The 22,317-nt window shown below is 32.0% G+C and overlaps 1 protein-coding gene across 9 annotated transcripts in view; it reads left to right on the top strand.

Moving 5' to 3' along the window:
* Positions 1-22,317, top strand: part of DMD (dystrophin) — a 2,109,452-nt gene that overhangs the window by 451,165 nt on the left and 1,635,970 nt on the right. For all 9 annotated transcript variants that reach the window (XM_012756891.3, XM_012756894.3, XM_012756895.3 and 6 more), the window contains exon 4: positions 487-564. In XM_012756891.3, the coding sequence (XP_012612345.1) occupies positions 487-564 (78 nt within the window). The remainder of the gene's footprint in view (positions 1-486; positions 565-22,317) is intronic.

Raw genomic sequence — 22,317 nt, 5'->3', positions numbered from 1 at the left:
ATGATTGAGTTTTGAGCTTCAATGAGTAGCGCAATTAAGATAATATTCACAGAAATAGTTTCATTTAACCCTATTTGGCATCATATAATTTCACTAGACTCAAATCTACTCTAAATTTTCCTAAAAGGTTTTAAAATTAACTTGCTTATCTATCTTATTAGGAAATGTTTTTATGCATGCTGATATTTCTCTCATTGATGGTCATGCAGTAATACCCAACTGGGCTATAGAATGAAGGAGGGATCATACCAAAATAGCCTTTCTGAAAGAAAAAAAAAGTGCTGTCATTCTTGGGGAGTGGTTGGTTCCTGCTAAAAAGGCACCAGGCCAAGGACAATTAGCCTAAAGCACTTATATTCATTATATCAATGCAGCATAGCCTGTGCTCATTTAAAATAGTCAAAATGAAATTTATAAATTGTTTCATTGCTAGTAGATTGTTGGTCTCTCTGCTGGGCAGTGAACACTATTTCATTTTGTTTTCAGCCAAAAGAAAAAGGATCCACAAGAGTTCATGCCCTGAACAATGTCAACAAGGCACTGCGGGTCTTGCAAAACAATAATGTAAGTGGTACCCTAGATGCTGTAAGACAGAATGCTTCCTGTTTGAGTGAGAGGTTTGGCCCAAATTGCAGAAAATGCATTTTAAGTTATCTTATAAATAAAAGCAGGTTTTTTAGAGCATGTTTTTTAGTTCTCATGTGTCTGCTTGTGGCTAATGTGATTCAGAAAGCAAATGCATGTAGCCACAGAGGACAGGGAAAGACATGGCCCAGACATGACAGGGCACTCCCTGTTGTTTTCAGATTTTATTTGACATAGCTGTGTTTGGTGGACAAATTAAGTCCTCCAGTGAATTCAGTTTCTATAGCAGTATTCTGCGCAACAAATGGATTTTATTATACTGAATATTATTTTTATGTACTAAGTGTGTTCAAATCTGATCATAAGGAAGTTTGTTTGAATCAAGGCAACATTTATTAAACACCACCTCCAAGCAAATAAATTATACAGAAACATCACAATTTTCATTCAGGGTAAGAACCGTAGATTTGTTTTCTATTCCTGTGTTTGGTTTAGTTTAACTGGATGAAAATATATGTGTTATATTAGAAAAAGTAAACAATGATAGCTAAATAAGTGGCGGGTCAGAGGAGTTCTGGTTTCATCTGAGCAACTTTGTGATTTCTCCCCTCTATTGTGACATTGGAGACAGTCCTTCTTTCTCTTAACTTCCTAAAATGTTTCTAATCAACCAATACATTTACTAGGCACTCTTAGTAGCTTCATAATTACATTATACCTCTCTTGCAAGGATAAATCTATATACATTGATCACTTATTGAAATAACCATGAACAGTGATAGATTAATAATAACATATACTCTCTCAAATGTTGCTCAGCTCATTTGTAAGGGAGAGAGCATTACACAGGATATGGAAGTAGAAAATGTCCAACAATTGGTTGATTTTATGAATTCAGGGTCATTGTCACCTTTAACCTATGAAAGTTATTTTACAGAAATATTAAATAGTTTATCATATGATGAAGAGATTTACTCTCGATTTTCAATTTCTCTGCAGCCAGAATAAAATAATCTCTGAATTGTTTTCCTCATTATTAGTCTGATAGACTCTGTTGAAAAATCAATATCATCTACATTGTGAAAATTGATTAAGGTATTAAACACTTACACAAGATGTGTCTTTGAAATATCAAAATATATTCTATTCAAAATATAAATGTAAAGAAACCAGTAGAAAATTGAATTATTAGATTCAATTTATTTGATATAATTAAGACCCCCCCACCAAGAAAAGTAACTTTAAAAAATAAGCTATTGGATTGCCTATAAAATAGTCAATTAGTGTAGCCATGTAAATTGTTTGATAAAAGTTGTTTCTTCACATACTGATTATAGATTATGAATTTGTGAGGCTTCCTATACATATATTATAATAATTAATTTCAAAGTTTTTGATATAGAACTAGAAAAATTACAGGAATAAAACAGATAACCCATATAATAAAATCTATATGACTTTGGGATAGCCAAATATTTATTACATATAAATCACAGGCTGATTCAAAAAGTGAAAATTTAATTTGAACTTCAACAAAATTATGAGTTGTTCCTATATGCAGGATATGAGCCTTTTGTTCTATGAGTTGCAAATAAATTTTCCTTCTCCATGTATTAAAATTTTGCTCAATGATAATTTTTGATGAAGACCTTCTACATTCTTCATTTTATATAGTTTATTTTTTAGAAAAACTTTTACTTTATATTTTTACCCTATTTAAAAAGTATTTGACTAATAAATACCATTATGATAATATATTATGTTATTATCTATATGAGCTTTATTGGTTTACCATTTGAATTGATCTATGCTTCACCTGAAATTCATTATTATGTATGGTAGGAGGAATTGGTTAAGAATTAATTTCTTTTTCATTTGGAATCATATTGTCACAACACCATTAATTAAAAATACTATTGCTTTCCCATTGCTCTGCAATACTAAGTGTGTCATAAAATTTGTTAATACATATGTGGGCTTATTTCTAGACTTCAATTCACTTTCATTGCTCCATTTGTATCTATATGCACACATATCCCATCATGTGGATTAAAGTAGTTTTATAATACATCCTAGTATCTGGTGAAGTAGGTTCTCCCACTTAGTTCTTCTTCAAGATTTTCTTGGATATTATTGGCCCAATGTATTTCTGTATTCATTTTACAATTATCTTTTCAACTTCCACATAAATCCATTTGGAATATTATCAACATTGAGTTAAATCTATAGATTTTGGAACAATTAACACATTTACAATGTTGAGTATACCAGTTTTCTCCTATATTTTTCTACTATATTTTAAAAATTTAAAAATCCAGATGGTGCACACCATACCCATTAAGTGTGCATATACCCATCCTTTCCGCCCCACTGGCTGCCCAACATTCGATGAATGTTACTCTGCTAAGTGTGAAAATGTAAATTCCTATGATCCACCAATTTCATTCCTAGGCATATAACAAACAGAAATACATTTCTATGTTTGCCATACAAATATATATATATATATATATATATATATATATATATATATATGAAATTGTCCATGGCAGTTTCATTTGTAATAGCCAAAGCTAGAAGTGACTATGGTATATTCGCATTATGGGATTTTATAAAACAATGAAAATGAACACATGATAGCTACACACAATACACAGGATGGATGAATCTCCTAAAAGAGATTTGAGCAAAAGAAGTGAGACACAAAAGTATAGCTACTATAAATTTAGGAATGGCAGGGGCAATATATATAACCCTAACAATATTTGTACCCCCATAGTATGATAAAATAAAATTTAAAAAAAACAGGCGAAATATTTCTATGGGTTTAAAATTCAGGGGAGTGGTTAGATTTTGGAATGAATGAGGCAGTAAAATGCATAAAGGAATCTTCTGAGATGCTTAAAACTTTCTGTGTTTTAACCTGGTGATTGTTACACATGTGGATTTATTGTGAGAAAATTCATGAAGCTATACAATTAAGTATAATTTTCTTTATGTATATTATACTTCAAATTTTTTTTAAGTTTTACAAAGAGGAACCTATGTAGCAAAAGTAAACCTGACGTTATAACTTCCTAGACTTCAAACAATGGCCGTATTTATCAATTCATCATAGACCTCATATTTTCTAAATTAATTGTTGAATGAATGTGATAAGTGAATATACAAAATTAGAATGTGATTAAAGTAGTGTATGAGTCTTTTCTGGGAAGGCCACATTTCTTACAGAAATTAGAGAACACCCTAATGTTTTAACAGAAAAGGCCCCCAAATAAGGGCTTAAATTTGAGAAGGAGTCCTTCAAAAGCAAATTTCCACAATGCTCTCATTTGAGCCAGGGCTTTAATGGGGAACTGCATAAAACTGGGATCTCTGCATTAGAGGGCAGAAACACTAATAAAAGATTCTCAAGCAGAAACCAAACCCAGAACAAAATAACTTTTACTTCAGTTAGCCCCAGGCTGAAAGATATAAGATGTGAATGTTCAAAAATAAATATGTTATCCTTTTATACTTCTTCATTTTGTAATGAAAGAAATTATAAAGTAAATGAAAAATATTCCAAGGTACAACTTTATTAGTCTCTGATTATTATCATAAGTAATAAACACAGAATTAAATCAAAGAATGTTCAGGAGCAGGATATATTCTTAAAGATGGGTTTAGATGTCCTATATCAGATGATTAAGTAAGCCTGGGGCAGTATATAAATAAATTCAGCACATTAAATAAAATAATAGATAAGACTATTCAAATTACTTCTTAAAATTGCAAACACTCAGAATAAACTATAGAAGACATTTATTGGAAATTTTTAACAATCATACCTTAAACAGAATAGTGTTAGTGTTTTTACATTCTACACATTATTTATTGTCACTTATGTGTCAGGTTGTATTCTAGGTGATAAAGACATGAAGTCAGTGATCAGAGCAAACACAACCCTTTGTGTCACAGAGTATACAACCCCATGGCTGGGGACATTAAACATATATAATGCATGTAGTGATAGGTAAGTGAATGAAGAAGGGATAAATAGAATAGGAGACCAAGGAAGGCCTCTTGATTAGGTTGCTATATGAGCAGAAACCTGAAGGAATTGAGGGAGTGAGCCATGGAATTATCTATAAAAAGATGGGAAAGGCAGAACAATAAAAATGCCTTGTGGTGAAAAAGCATTTTGAATGAGAACTCATTAGGTGGAGCAAACTGAGTGTAGGAAAAAAGAAAACATAGTAAAGAAGGAAAACAGAGGGGTAGTGAGCTGGGATGAGCAGGGGAAAGCATGGTGAGCCATGGCTAGTGTTTAGATTCAGGTCTAAATGAGAAGACAATGACTAAAAATTAAAAAATACTGTTATAAATTAAATGAGTCATAAATAAAGGTCTTTTAAAAATTTGGTGATAGAATAATTAACAAAAAATAACTTATGGGGAGAGTATTTAAAGAGTTTCATTTTTATCCAAGAAAGTTATAATCAATATTGAAAACATAATACAACTTAATGCCTAATAGAAATACTGCTTAAACCACAAAAAAAATTGCTGGAAATGTTATTTTTATTTAGAGCCCTTAATTCACCATTGTAAGTTTACAACATATTTAGCAGCAATGATACCTGAGAATATGAATAACAGACTGTAGATTTAAGTCATTTTCTATTTCTTGACACTTTAAAGTGTAGTAGGTAGTTCTTCTATAAAATATGTGTGCATTAGGTATTGATACTCCCACAAAGTTCGATTTGCAAGAGGAGCGATAGTTTAATAATTTCATTTAAATTAACCAAATCCAAATCTGAGCTCTCAACCAGGCATTCAGAAAATTCTAGCTCTATCATTATTAGGAATATTCTCCCCTATCCCTATGGAATGGTAAGAATTCAGTAGATATATGTGGTGCATTTTATAGATAGAAAAGCCTTTCATCTTTAGTCCATTGAAAAAACACACTATATTTTTTTTTTCAGCATATTATGGGGGTACAGATTTTAAGGTTTCAATAAATGCCCATTTCCCCCCCTCCCCCCAAAAGTCTGAGTCTCCATCATGACCATCCCCTAGATGGTGCACATCTCACTCATTATGTATGTATATACCCGCCCCCCTCCCCCCTCCCACCTGCCCAATACCCTATTACTGTAGTTCCTATGTGTCCACTTAGGTGCTACTCAGTTAATACCAGTTTGCTGGAGAATATATCTGGTGCTTGTTTTTCCATTCTTGGGATACTTCACTTAGTAGTATGGGTTCCAGCTCTAACCAGGAAAATATAAGATGTGCTATATCACCGTTGTTTCTTAGAGCTGAATAGTACTCCATGGTATACATATACCGCATTTTATTAATCCATTCTTGGATGGATGGACACTTGGGCTGTTTCCACAGCCTTGCAATTATGAATTGTGCTGCTATAAACATTCGAGTGCAGGTGTCTTTTTTGTAGAGTGTCATTGGATCATTTGGGTAGATGCCCAGCAATGGGATTGCTGGATCAAATGGTAGATCCACTTGTATCGCTTTAAGGTATCTCCATATTGCTTTCCACAGAGGTTGAACTAGTTGGCAGTCCCACCAGCAGTGTAGGAGTGTTCCTCTCTCTCCGCAACCACGCCAGCATTTATTGTTTGGAGATTTTTTGATAAAGGCCATTCTCACTGGGGTTAAGTGATATCTCATTGTGGTTTTGATTTGCATTTCCCTGATGATTAGAGATGTTGAGCATTTCTTCATATGTTTGTTGGCCATTCTTCTGTCTTCTTTAGAAAAATTTCTGTTTAAGTCCTTTGCCCACTTTTTAATGGGGTTATTTGATTTTTTCTTCTTAATTTTCATGAGTTCTAAGTATATTCTAATTATCAGTCCCTTATCGGATGCATAGGATGCAAAAATTTTCTCCCATTCTGTAGGTTGTCTGTTTACTTTCATGACTATTTCTTTGGCTGTGCAGAAGCTTTGTAGTTTATATGTTTACCATAGAATTCCAAGTCACCTTGTGAAGCCCAGCGCATTATTAACTGTCCTGCTATGAAACAAAAACCAAGTTAAAGGAGTGTAATAAGGGGACTATTTGCAGAAATGTGGGCAGAATTAAAAGAACTAACAATTAATGATGAAGATAACGTGAGTTGATAAACTTTACTACCTGTAAACCCTAAGAGCCAAAGGGAAAGAGCCAACTTAACCTGTTAATAGTTCTCACCTTGGGAGAGGACCACTGGACAGCAGCTGTGACCATAGGTATTTAAAATATGCAGTTATTCTCAAAGTATGACCTCTGGTGCAGGAGTTGGTGAGAAGAGCTATACCTTATGAAACCATCCAATATCCTCATAGTGCTGATTATTGGTTAAGCCCAACCAGAAGGCAGAGAATAACAGATCCAAGGTGATGGAGTCATCTCATACAGAGAAGAGGTGAAGAAGGTGGCTGGGTGGGTGTGTTTGGGGGGGGGTGTAAACAGTATAATCATCATTCCAGGTATCTCTATATTTTTTCTTTTTTTTTTTTCTGGGTCAAAATGAGGACTTGAGAATCTGTATACTGAGAACCCTAACGTTGGCTAGGCTCAACCTTGCAGGATGTACCAAGAAGCCATTCACATTGGGGCCATACCACTTTCTCCATCTGCTAACAGGGAAGGAATAGAGAGATTTCCGGCTGATTTAGAGATCAATTGATATCATACTTTTTCCCATGCCCCTGGGGAAAACCAAAACCAAAAAAGAAAAACAAGCTGAGAGTCATTTCTGATTTCTGCTCTTCTACCCAAACAGAAGAATATTAATATATTAATAATGTCCCTGCCACATATACAAATTAAAATGAATAATATAGTACGATGCAGTGAAAATGTCATTAAGTACACAAAAAGAACTTTTAAAATGCATATTTTGGTAATATTAATGTTACATTTATAAATAATGCATTTATAAATTCAATTCAAGTGTGTCGAAAAGGAAACCAAGAGTACAAAACCACATTTGTGAAGGAAAAAGTATTCCACACAAAAACCCATGAGACATGGCCTACGTTCTACCTAGAGATTGAGTTTTTGTCTTTGATTTTATCTTCATTAAAAAAAAGATAGAGGCCGGGCGCTGTGGCTCACGCCTGTAATCCTAGCTCTTGGGAGGCTGAGGCGGGCGGATTGCTCAAGGTCAGGAGTTCAAAACCAGCCTGAGCAAGAGCGAGACCCCGTCTCTACTATAAATAGAAAGAAATTAATTGGCCAACTGATATATATATATATAAAAAATTAGCCGGGCATGGTGGCGCATGCCTGTAGTCTCAGCTACTCGGGAGGCTGAGGCAGGAGGATCGCTTGAGCCCAGGAGTTTGAGGTTGCTGTGAGCTAGGCTGACGCCACGGCACTCACTCTAGCCTGGACAACAAAGTGAGACTCTGTCTCAAAAAAAAAAAAAAAAAAAAAAAAAAGATAGAATAAATTGAATTGAATTTTCAACTAAAAATGTTACAAAAATGCTCTAAGGAAAGTAGGAACTAAAGATAAAGAAATTAGAAAGAAGAAACACTAGGTAAATTTAAGAGCTAGTTTTTAGTTTGTTGTAATAATGTAAAATACACTAATGTCTTATAAATGTGATTAGGAAAAACAGGGGGAAAACAAATGTATGCAATTTAAAAATAGAACGGAAATGTTAAAGATAAGTACTAGAGATATAGAAACCAAACATGGATTCTACACAGAAGTATATGTTTATTATTTTATAAACAATGAAATTGGATATCAGTGATAAATTCATCCATACCCTAAGATATTGATAATTGTGAATAGAAAATTATGTAGCTTCCCAATTTTAAAAACCTATCCACAAACTGTTTTTTAAAATCACTCAAAAAAAATTAGCCTTCTCTTTTTCTTAAAGGGGTATTAGAAGCTTCCTTTCAAAAGGATACTTTTTGGTAGTTTCAAGATCTTCTTAGGTCAAATTCATTTTGTCTTCTCCTCCTTTCTTTGGGTTTCCTCCGCTTTAGCCTACCCCTCTGTCATAAATCTCCATTTCTAAACTAGCTCCTCAACTTAACCCTGCTCCTGTTTCCTTTCCTTTCCCTGGCATGACTTCTATTAATAACTTGCTGTCTTCACTTGAATGCCACTCACAGCTTACCTCTGTAGAGCTCAGACACAACATTTATGTTCTGATTTGCATTCTCTGTGGTGGAGGTTTTAGCATGAAGTTATTCCTGCTATCAATAATTTATTTTGGAAAAGCACTTCTTGAGAAGAAAGTACTTCTAAGTGCAGTGATAACTTTATAACAATATTTGCTGAAAGCAAAGCTCATTTGTAATAGAGAGGGCTGTGATTTTAAAAAGCAAACAAAAGAAAATACAAAATCCTGCAAAACAGGGCACAATGCTACCAAGTGGTTATTTTTGTCTTCACACCAGCGCTAGATAAAAATTTATGCACATCTTCCATTTATTTGTCACTTGTTGGAGGTAGAAAGAGCAGTTCCCAGATAAGGTGGAAATATCTTTCAAATAGCCATCCCATAATCTCTTTACACTTCCACACTCCCGCTTGTGAGCCTCGCCCTTCACCAGGCATTCTGAATTCAGTTCTACAGTCTTTAACAATGTTCTCTCAAATGAAAAGAGATATCTAATGGGATATAACTAAGTACCAGTCAGTGAGTTTCCTCTATCAGATATTTGCTTTGTTAACCATTTTGTGTCTACTTCAATGATTTTTTTTTTTTTTTTTACTGGTAAAGGAATTTAGCAATTACAAACCTGATAGGGGGATTTAACTGTCTATGGGGCTTTAAACTGCCCTCCAGATGTGTTATGATCCTTGTCTTCCTTTACAGACAAGAAAGTTTGTGTCTTCTTCCTCCCTCCCAAGATTTCCATGATTATATTTTATAAATTCCAATGCCTTTTAAAAATTCTTTCAAAAAAGTAGTGTTGAAATGTACCCTAGGTACATAACCAGGACTTTACTGATTTACTATGATTTAGTATTAGCTGACACAGTTGTAGATCTCATAATTATGTTCAGTATACCATTTTTATCAATTGTCTATCAGGGGTGGTAAATTTTTACCAACTCCAAATCTACCATGTGAGATAGCACAAAGAAATAAGATCATCGCCATACCTTATTAAACCACAAACCCAAAGTGATTATTTAAAAAGCCTAGGGTGAAAATTCAGCTGAAAGCTATGTTCAAATATTCACTTAATCATATCATTGAAAATTATCACTGAATTAGATTGAATGGTTGTCAAATGTCACTGATCTGAAAAATGATACAGTGTTCATTCTTGCTGGCATACAATATTAGATAGAGAGGATTCTAAAGTGTTCTTTAAAACTAGCATTTTACGTGTCCTTTATTCAAAAACTTAAATAACCATATAATACATATTTTGGAGTATGTCAGAACATAATATCTTTGACTTAATATAAACTGCTACCATTTATCACTCATAAAATCCAGTGTTCAAATATAAATTCTAAAATTTAGGTTAATTTATGTCAGACAAGTATTATTTCTTACACTAAATTTTCAGTCCACACAATAGGCCTGTAAAATATCTGTACTTTATATGAATTCATTCTTAAGGATCCAGGGGAAGTAAATCCTGTTAACTCTGTAACTTTTCAACTGTTAGGTCTTTGCCAAATGATTTCATGACTTTGATCCACTTCATCATTTGTGAAATACACTAATAGTAATTGTCATACTTCTTTCAAAACAGTCTTCTATGGAATGTAAAAATATACACAAACATATCTTGTAATCTTGAAATTCACATTCAGACATAGGGTAATATTATTACTCTTAAGTTTAAACATTTTATCTTTTAAAATAATTTCATAAGGTGAGTTGATTATCTCTCCCACCCCCCTTAGTGTTATATCTTGCATCAAGGGGAAATAGTATTGTTTTTCTTTTCTTGCATATACAACTTAAAATTATGGTACTCATTTACCTATGATGTGTACACATGGACATCTGTTGGAATGATGATTATATTGTTACAAATTATATTATAATTTAAAGGTTTTTGTTACTGTAATGAATGCCACTCACATCTTTTAAAATTTTGTTGTCGCTATTGCTAAAGTTTTTTCTTGAAATAGTTTGCATGGCTGAAGCTTAGAAATATGTAAGCTATATAGGATGATTGTTGTTAAAGTGGCATTTTATATTGCCAGATGTAAGATATATAATATTTATTAAAATTCAAATTAAATAACTTGAAAGTATATACATTATTAGTCTAGATTGTGAAATTATGACTATTGAGGACAATGTCTATTTTCTCAAAAAAATGCCCCCTAGTATATCATATCCCATATAAGAAATTCCATGAGTTTAGTTATAAGAGCTACTTTGCCAAAAAGTTTAGTTTGCATTTTACATTAAACCAGACTACCTGTGTAGAAACTTCTATTTTGATATATTTGTTCTTTTTCCTCATTAAATTTTTATATTTTCTTAAAATTATAAAATGTTCTTTTTATTAACTATCTCAATTCTTTATTGTCAAAGAGGCAGTATATAAATAAATACAAACACAGCTTCATTAAAATGAATTCTCTGTGATACCTCATTGTGATCTTAAACACATCCACAATATAAAGAAAATTTAATGTTTTGCTAGACTTTAAGCTTTTTGATGAAATAGTCCATTTTTAAATCTATCTCTGTCCTCAGCACTCTATGTGTGGCATATGGTAGTTGGTCAAAATAATTAATAAATGTCTAAATGTGTGAAACAATCATTGAAGGTAGGGATAGCACCTTTGTAGTGTGTACCCATAATTAAATTATATGTTGTATTCTAAGTAAAAATGCACTTTTAAACAGTATTTCCAATGAAAATTTCTATATTTGAATCAAATAAAAATAATCTTATGTAGATATGGTAGGAAATAAAGAAAACCTGTCATTGGAAAGCCATGTCCACAATGGCAATGTAGCCCACTCTTTACATTGTGTATATTGAACTATTCCTCATTTAATAATAAAAGATTCAATACAAGCATCTCTCCATGGAAGAAAATAGGTATGATTTATGCCCATAAGTCTTGAAATTTTAAATAGTGTAAATATTAAATGTGGTATAAAAGCACATGCTGCAGGGCAGTGAAGCTACTTTGCCTTTTCTGCATTTTTGATCTTTTAAATGCATTATATTTGGAATGATTATATAAATACTTGAGAAGTTTCTATTGAATAGAAGTCTATTTAGCTTGACTACATGATGGCAGACGTTTTATAAAAGACGTTTAACATGTTTAAAAAACAAATTCTGTTCATCTAGAATGTTAGAAGGAACTTCTCAGTTTATATACACTCTATGAGAAAGAAATGTATGAATATGAAAGAACCAAATAAACAGATGGTAGAAATATATGCATGAGGTTTAAGTGTCAGAAAGGATATTTGGATCATAAATCACAATGCATAGTATTTCCCTAACCATTAGTTATTGTTTAATATTATGGTTTGGGATATCAACCTAAACTTTTAAAAATGATACTTCATGGTCCTTTAATATTTTTTTTGATTCTTTGTGAAATTATTTTATAACATTTACTTTGCAGCAATTTTGTTAGTTAAAATCATATACCAAGACTGATGAGTCAAAAAATGGTTTACCTTTATCTCCTCCTTCTTTCCTCATCTAAAAAATGCTCAGATTTTATACTGCATATGGAGGAACAAAAGTGACTACTCCTTGGGATAAATTTTGAACTCTGAAATTATAAGGGAGAACCACTTCCTTTGAAACAAATATGAGAAACTTCCCAACTTTAGCCGTATTTCAATTGGCTGAATTATTCAGGATGTTTTCATTAGTACCAATAGCTATGAAATGTCCTTGTCAGTGGTTGTCTAAAAGGCAAGATGAAGAAAATGCCAGTTATTATAAAGATGATGTTCTCCTATTTAATGAGTTATAACTTTCTGCAAGTTCCAAGTTAAAACTGTAAATGCCTAAATGATTTACAAAAGTAAATATGGAAAATTTTATCTATCTCCTTGTCTCTACCAAAAATGTAAAGGTATGAAGAATCCATTAAAGTTTTATTTCTCAGAACTTCGTCATATAAATTATATACATACACACACGCACACACATATCACAGAAATATAACTGCCTTGCTTTTATTTATCTTCTTTCTTCTCTCATCCCTTCTGCTCTTCCCTAAGAACTTCCATTTTCATTTTCATTATTTGACCTGGTTATTGAAATTGTTTTTGTGTTGCATTTTCCTCATTCTAAAGTATTGCGTACCATTTTTGATGAACTCTAATCTGTTCTTTTTATTTTGTAAAGCAAATTAAAAATAATATAAATTTGTCAGGTCAATAATCTTTCACAAAACCATGATATTTCAGGTTTACTTTAATCTTATGATTTTAAGTATTTTTAAGTATTGAATATATCAATACAATATGTACAAATCCTTTTACTAAAACCACCATGGCATATCTAAATTTAGCTTGTAGAAAATATTATTGACAATGCTAGAAATTGCATTCATGCTCCCAAGAGAACCTGGGATAAAATAAAACAAAGAGTGAGGTTTCTTGCCTCTCTAGAATAAGTAAATGAAGAGAATTGTTCTTCATAGCCTAGTGGTTAACAAACTCTTTTAGGAGGCAGAGCACCTGAAAGTAACAATGCTCCCTGTAATGCTTATACATTAATCTTACGATTGCTAAATTTATATTTTTGTACAAAAGCAGAGATTTTAATCTAAGTGATAGTAAGGGTATAGAAAAGTAACCCCTCCAATTCTTGTCCCCCACCTGTAAAATCATCAACACTAGACTACTCCATTGTAAAAGTCAATTTATTAGGTTTTCTATGTACATTTTTCTATGTGCACTTTTGCAGCCTGCTCATTCTGGCTCAAGGGATTTTTTTAAGAGCTTGTATTTATATATCCTAGCTTGAGCTTATCCTCTGAAGTGAGGTATCACAAGAATGGAAGAATAGGCACCACATGCCATCAAATTGGCACTAACTAATCAACACTAAAGTGCTCACACAGTAGTAATATTCATTAGGGGTTGGAGAGTTGGGGGCGGGTAAACTCACAACTAATGGATGTGGTGAGCATTGTATGAGAGAAAGGGCACACTTCAAATTCTAGCTTGGGTGAGGCAAAGTCATAACATGTAACCAAAATATTTGGAACCCTGTAATATCCTCAAATAATGTGTATATATATTATATATGTGTATATATGTGATTATACATATATATATATAATCTCCTACTGGAGTCACAGTAAGGTTCCATTATGTTAATGCAAATGGTGTGAATTTTCTATCCTCCAAAGTTAAATTTTAATTAAGCATCTTCCAAAGATAAGTGCAAATTCTGAGCCAGAATCTAATGTTACCTTATGAGTAAAATCCTGGGTCTGTTGTCAGGAACCCCAACACCCAATTGGCATGTGTAGATGAACTTATTTCTGCAAAAATTCAATGCATGCTATTAAATTTTCACACACAATATCAATTTTCACACCTATCCCTTTGGTATCAGGTGTTTCATTATGTAAAACAAGAAATCAGAACTTTGTTTATCCTTAGTGACCCCAATATTTGATTTGCTGGTATCCAGTCCTTGTCCCAACACTGATGCACACACACAGTAGGTCTGTATATTGACATATATGTCATATAAATTTTTTGTTTTGCTTACTAGGCAGATATAATTATTTATTTAACACTGATTTTAACAGGTTTTAATGTTTGTTTTCCCTATTCGCAATTATTTAGCAATTAGATTGATGAGAATCTTTGAAAGATAAAATTCCAGAGCATGCATTAGAAAGAAAATATGTAAAAGAAAATAGAGAAGCTATTATATAGCATGGCGATGATTATTATAAAAGTAACTAGTAATGAATTGAGAAAATCAATATCATTCATGGTAATATTTCTACATGGTAAGAAATATGGTAAGAAAAATTAAAACAGCAATAATTATATGAGAATTCATAGTCAAAATGAGCCAGACTATCAACATGTGGCATTCAGTAGTAATATAAAGACCATGAAAAATAAATTCCCTTCAGGCATGACAAAAATACCACCCCTCCTCTACAGTCTTCATGATTACTAATTATTGTTCTTTCTCATAGTATTTGTTATTTGAAGAAGAGATGTACAATAAGGGAAAAAACAGAATCACAATAAATTATATTTCTTGTCTGTATGATGGGGTACATTATTTATTAACTTGGAGAGAGCCTATTAAGGCCTTTCATGAAGAATTCTCTAGAAGTAATTAATGAATTATATCTCATATCCAGATCTAGTTTTAAATCTGACTTTTAGGAGGCTTCATCTGTCTTTGACATTCTGTTTCTTTCTTGGGAAAATGCACATTAATATAAAATGTACATAAACTCTTGATGAAATGTATATAATGCACATGTACAGTGATGATGTGGGCACAATGAAAACTGTATTCAGAGAGAAATGTATAGCCTTAAAAGTTTTTTTTTAGATGATAATAAAAGAATTAGGTATATATCTTAAGGAATTATAAAAAGAGAAACAATATTAAGAATTACAATCGAGCTAGAAAACAAAAATTAAATTAAACTATAAAAAACTTAAGTCTTTGAAAAGATTAATAAGACAAATAAACCTTTTTCAATCCTACAAAAGGAAAGTGAGAATTATAACTATACAAAATTAGTGGGAAAGGATGCATAACATGCAATACAGAAGAAGTAAAAGAAAAAGTACAAGAAATTCTATAATGATAATTTTGAAAATTTCTAGAAAATGGATGACTTCCTAGCACAATGCATATCACTAAAATTGAGATAAAAATAACTGAAAAATTAAACTAGACTAGTTACTTCAAAAAACATTTACTAGGTTATTAGAGATGTACCACTGAAAAATGTACCGAGATTCTTCACAAATTGATATAACTGAACCCTTAAAATTATGAAATTGGTATATTTTAAGCAATTCCAGAGCACACAAAAATATCAAATTCTACAACTACTTTTATGATGTGAAATTGACCTTAGTACCAACAATCAAAAAAGCATAAATTTAAATTACAAATCGGTAAGACAGTCTCATATTTGAATAAAATGCAAACATTTTTTATGTAGTATAATAAGATATTCATTATAATCACATCATGCAACTGACAAGTATTCAATAAATGTTAGTTCTTATTTACAAAGAGTTTTTAAAATTTAAGAAGATAATTTCTTATCTTTAAGAAAATTAAAGATAACTACCCTATGGGGAAAAAATGAGCAACATGTACTAACAGACAATTCACAGATAGAATTGTAATAATCAATAATAAAAATATATTTCAAATGCATTATGATATGGAAATAAAAAATTGACACAGTGATATATTTTTTACTAATTAGACGAACAAAATTACAAGGCAGAAACACCTATTGCTGATGAGGGAAGAGCCTACTCCTTATGCATTGATGGTGAAAATATGAAATGCTAAATCTTTTTTAGAAATACATGTGGAAACACCTACTGAAACTGTATATATATATACACACACCATTTGATCTAGTAAATGCATTTCTAAAATTACTATTATAACAATAGAAGTATCAGTATCTGAGGATTTACACAGAGTATGTCAATCCCTGCATTGTGTAAAGTGGTCAAACAAAACAGAACAAAATATGTGAAAACCCTATAAACGGTGAATATGAACCAACAAGGGACTTAATAACTGCTCTATGATACATCCAAACTATGAAATATTAAATGGTAGGTCTACTTTTATTTCTCTGAGGAACCTCTATACTGTTTTCCATGGATGTTGTACTAATTTACAGTCCCACCAAGAGTGTATAAGCATTCCTTTCTCTTTGCATCCATGCCAGCATGTATTATTTTTGGACTTTTTAATAAAAGCCATTCAAACTGGGGCAGGTGATATCTCAGTGTGATTTTCATTTTTATTTCCCTGATGATTAGTGACATTGAGCATTTTTTCGTGTGTTTATTGGCCATTTGTCTATCTTCTTTTGAAAAGCTTTTGTTCATGTCTTTTTCCCACTTTTTAATGAGGCTGTTTGATGTTTTTTTTTTTTTTTTTTTTTTTTTTTTTTTTTTGGGACAGAGTCTCGCTTTGTTGTCCAGGCTAGAGTGAGTGCCATGGCGTCAGCCTAGCTCACAGCAACCTCAAACTCCTGGGCTCAAGCAATCCTTCTGCCTCAGCCTCCCGAGTAGCTGGGACTATAGGCATACGCCACCATGCCTGGCTAATTTTTTATATATATATCAGTTGGCCAATTAATTTCTTTCTATTTATAGTAGAGACGGGGTCTCGCTCTTGCTCAGGATGGTTTTGAACTCCTGACCTTGAGCAATCCGCCCGCCTCGGCCTCCCAAGAGCTAGGATTACAGGCGTGAGCCACCGCGCCCGGCCTGTTTGATGTTTTCTTACTGATTTGTTTGAGGTCTTTATAGAATATTGTTCTCATCCCTTTATTGGATATGTAGCTTACAAATATTCTCTCCAATTCTGTACATTGTGTATTTGCTCTGTTGATTATTTCCTTAGCTGTACAGAAGCTTTTTAATTTAATAAAGTCCCATTTATTTATTTTTGTTGTTGCTATAATTACCATTAGAGACTTAGTCATAAATTCTTTGCCTAGGCCAATATCTAGAAGAGTTTTCTCTCTCTTTTCTTCTAGAATTCTTTATGGTTTCATGCCTTACGTTTAAACTTTTATCCATCTTGAATTAATTTTTGTGAGTGGTGAGAGATATGGATCCTGTTTTATTCTTTTGCATGTGGCTATCCAATTTTCCCAGAACCATTTATTGAATAGGGCATCTTTTCCCCACTGTATATTATTCTCTGCTTTATCAAAGATCAGTTGGTTGTATGTGTATGATTTTATATCTGGGTCCTCTGTTCTGCTCCATTGGTCTATGTTTCTATTTTAGTGCCAATTCCATGCTGTTTTGATTACTATAGCTTTATAGTATAGTTTGAAGTCTGCTAATGTGATGCTTCCGGATTTGTTCTTTTTGGTTAAGATTGCTGTGGCTACTCAGGATCTTTTCTGGTTTCAAACAAAGAATATAATTATTTTTTCTGGACCTGTGAAATATGACCTTGGTATTTTGATTGGGATTGCACTGAATCTATAAATCACTTTGGGTATTATATGGACATTTTAACAATCTTTATTCTATGGATCCATGAGCATGATATATTTTTCCACTTCTTTACATCATCAGCAATTTCTTTCCTCAGTGTTTCATAGTCCTCTTTGTAGAGATCGTTTACCTTCTTGGTTAAGTATATTCCTAGATATTTTATTTTTCTTTGTAGCTATTGTGAATTGGATTGAGTCTTTTATTTGATTCTCAGCTTGACTCTTTTTGGTATATAGAAATGCTACTGATATGTGTATATTAATTTTGTAACCTGAGACTGCTGAACTTATTTATCCATTCCAGGAGTCTTTTGGTGGATTGTTTTGGGATTTCTAGATAGCAGATCATATCGTGAGCAAAAAGCAACAGTTGGACCTCCTCTTTCCTGATTTGGATACCCTTAATTTGTTTATCTTGCCTGATTTCTCTGGCTAGGACTTCCAGAACTATGTTGAATAGAAGTGGTGACAGTGGGAACCCTTGTCTTCCAGTTCTTAGTGGAAATGCTTTCAACTTTTCATAATTCACTGTGATATTTGCTGTGTATTTGTCATATATGGGTTTTATAATTTTCAGATATGTTTCTTCTATGCCTAGTTTGTTGAGGGTTTTTAACATGAAAGTGTACTGAAATTCTTTCCACTGCTTTTTCTCTATCTGTTGAGATGATCATATGGTCTTTGTTTTTGCTTCTGTTTATGTGGTGAATCACATTTATTGACTTACATGTGTTAAAGCAAAAAGAAACCTGCACTCAAATATTTATTGCAGCACAATTGACAATTGCAAAGATGTGGAATCAACACATGTGCCCATCAATTTATGAGTGGATTAACAAAATTTGGTGTATGTATACCATGTAATACTACTCAGTTATAAAAAATGATGGATTATTGCCTTTTGCAATCATTTGGATGGAACTGCGGGCCACTATCCTAAGCAAAGCATCTAAAGAATGGGAAAACAAACACCATATATACTCACTAATAAATTGGAACTAACCAATGATCACACATCTGCACAGAGGGAAGAAAAACTGCTGGAAATAAAGAGGCAGGAAGGGGAGAACAGGGGATGGATAAAAACCTACCTAATGTGTGCAGTGAACACTATCTGGGTGATGGGCACACTTATAACCTTGACTCAAGCATTACAAAAGCAATCTATGTAACCAAAAATATTTATTTATACCCCTGTAATATTTTGAAATAAAAAACTATGAAATATAATATATTCATTAAAGTTAATGTAATGGGAATTGTGGTGATAAAAGCAATATTCAATATAATCTGTATAATATGACCCTTTTGCAAAATATAAAACTGCATAGATTTGTATCTATATGAAATAATACATGCACCTTCATGCATACAATTATCATATGAATACAGATTAAAATATGGAAAAAAGGAGTTTATTCAATACATAGATTGGGGGAAAAGTCAGAAGAAAGAGGGGCGAATAAAATAGGAAAGAAAACTTGTCTGAAGAAAAATAAGACATAGGTTATCTATGAGATTCTATTCAGGCATTATGTGAAATAATATGTTTATGTGTATATGTACAAGGAAATTAAATATTTTTAAATTACAAAAATGAGATTTTACATATACATATCTATCTGTACAAACACATATACATATAAAACAGCACAAAGAATAGCATGCAGTTTACCATTCAAAGAATAGTGGTGATTGTGTTTCTTATAATACAACTATCAGACAACAAAATACCTACTTATGGCAACATCACTTAAATGTAGACCTTTAAAAAGGAATTATGGGAACTAACTGTAGTGTGATAAGAGTAACTTTCTAAGGCCATGTCAAATTGTACCTTAATACAACACCTTTAATTTCCAATCAGATAATATCTTTTACCTCTTAGTCATGTGGGCTCCTCTTCCTGACATGCCTTCCCCACCTGACACTTTTCTTTCTTCTGGTTTTTCTGTTTTTTCTTCACAGATTTAATTAATATTTAATATATCTTATTTCTTTTGCTTACTTTGTCACACTAATTTTTTAGCATCTGAGCTTCCATGAAACGCAATTGTCTATTTTTTTCCCAGTGAACCTAGAGGAGTTTTATTAGAACAAAGCCATGCACATTCATTTAAGTATTGCCTTTGGCTTTTTTCTGAGGTGGGGATGTGACCAATGGCTTCTTTTTGTTGTGGTAAAAATATACATAACAAAATGTACCATTTTAACTATTTTTTTACTTTATTTTTAATGGACAGATCAAATTATATATATTAAGTATATAAAACATGATGTTTTGAAATATGTATATATTATGGAATGGCTCAATTTAGTTAATTAACATATCTATTGCCTCACACCCTTATCATTTTCTGTGGTAAAAACACTTAAAATTTATTCTCTTAGTAATTTTCAAAATGCATTAATACATTGTTATTAATTATAATTACTGTATTATACAGTAGATCTCAAACTTATTACTCCTTTATAAATGAAATTTTGTGGCCTTTGACCAATATCTGCCCTCAACTTCCTCACCCCTGTTAACCACCATTCTATTTTCTACTTCTGTAAGTTCAACTTTTTTAGATTCCATATATAAGTGTAATCAGGCAGTATTTGTCTTTCTGTGTCTGGATTATGTTATTTAACATAATGTCCTCCAAGTTCATTCATGTTGTTGCAAATTATAGAATTTCTTCTTTTTCTGGCTAAATAGTATTATAGTATAATAGTATTACACACACACACAGCCTACATTTTCTTTATCCATTTTCCTATCGATGGATACTTACATTGATCCCATATCTTGGCTATTGTGAATCATGCTACAGTGATCACTGGAGTGCACATATCTCTCCAACACACTGATTTAATTTCCTTTGGAATATACACCCAATAGTGGAATTTCTGGTGAATATCGTAATTCTATTTTTAATTTGTAAAGAAATTTCCATACTTTTTTTCATAATGGCTGTATCAATGTACATTCCCACCAAGAGTGTGTGAGGTTGTCTTTTCTTCACATCCTCAACAAAATTTATCTTCCATCATTTTCATAGTAGCCTTTCTAACAGGTATGAGGAGATACTTGTTTGTAGTTGTAATTTGCATATTTCTCTGATGCTTAGTGATGATGAACATTTTTTTCATATACATGTTGATCATTTGTATGTCTTTTTCTGAGGAATGTTTGTTTAGATCCTTTGCTGATTTTTAATAGGTTTGTTTGTTTTCTAAATATTGAGGTAAGTTCTTTATATATTTTAGCTTATCAGATATATAGAATAGAAATATTTTCTCCCACTCAATGGGCTGTCTCTTCACTCTTAATTGTTTTCTTTGCTGTGCAGAGTCTTTTTAGTTTTATGTAATGCCTTTTGTCTATTTTTGCTTTTGTCTTCTGTACTTTTGGGGTCATATCCAAAAAATCTTTGACCAGACCAATGTCATGGAGATGTTCCTCTATGTTTTCTTCTAGTAGTTTTACAATTTCAGGTCTTACATTTATTTCTGTAGTCCACATTGAGTTGATTTTTGTATATTGTGTGAGATAAGAATCTAATTACATTCTTCTGTATGTTGATATCTAGTTTTCCTTACACAATTTATTGAAGAGACTGTCCTTTCCCCTTTGTGTGTTTTTGGTATCTTTGTTGAAAATCAAGTGACTGTAAATATGTGTGTTTATTTCTAGACTGTCTATTCTCTTTCATTGTTCTATGTCTCTTATTTTATGCCAGTTCTATGCTGTTTTGATTACTAAAGCTTTGTAGTATATTTTGAAGTCAGGTAGTGGAATGCCTCAGACTTTGTTCTTTTTGTTTAAGATTGCTATGGCTATCTCAGGTCTTTTGTGCTTCCATATGAATTTTAGAATTTTTTATTTCATTTTTATAAGAAAATCATTGCAATTTTGATAAGGATTGTATTGAATCTGTATATTTCTTTGAATACTATGGATATTTTAACAGTATTAATTCTTCCAACCCATTAATATGAGATATCTTTCTCTTTATTTGTATCTTCTTCAATTTTTTTATCAGTGTTTTATAGTTTTCAGTGTACACATAATTAACCTCCTTGGTTAAATGTATTCATCAATATTTTATTTGGGGAGTAACTATCAATATTATTTTATTTATTTCTTTATCAGATAGTTTATTTTTCACATATGGAAGCACTATTTATTTTTGTATGTTGATTTTTGTCCTGTAAATTTACCAAATATATTTATTAGTTCTAACAGTTTTTTTTTCTGGAGTCTTTAGAGATTATTATATCTGTCATGTCATCTGTAAACAGAGATAATTTTACTTCTTCCTTTCCAATTTGGATACCTTTTATTTCTTTCTCTTTCCTGATGGCTCTGGCTAGGACTTCCAGTACTGTGTTAAAAAGAAGTGGTGAGAGTAGGCATCATTGTCTTATTCCTGATCTTAGTGCAAAAGCTTTCAACTTTTCACCAGAGTATGGTGTTAGTTTTGGATTTGTCATATATGGCTTTTATTGTGTTGAGATATTATTTTAACTATTTTTAAGTGTACAAATTCAGTGGCATT

The sequence above is a fragment of the Microcebus murinus genome, chromosome X (genome assembly GCF_040939455.1).
Source record: "Microcebus murinus isolate Inina chromosome X, M.murinus_Inina_mat1.0, whole genome shotgun sequence".
Classification (NCBI taxonomy): domain Eukaryota; kingdom Metazoa; phylum Chordata; class Mammalia; order Primates; family Cheirogaleidae; genus Microcebus; species Microcebus murinus.
The sequence above is the reverse complement of the archived record's forward strand: the minus strand, read 5'-3'. Positions and strand labels throughout refer to the sequence as shown.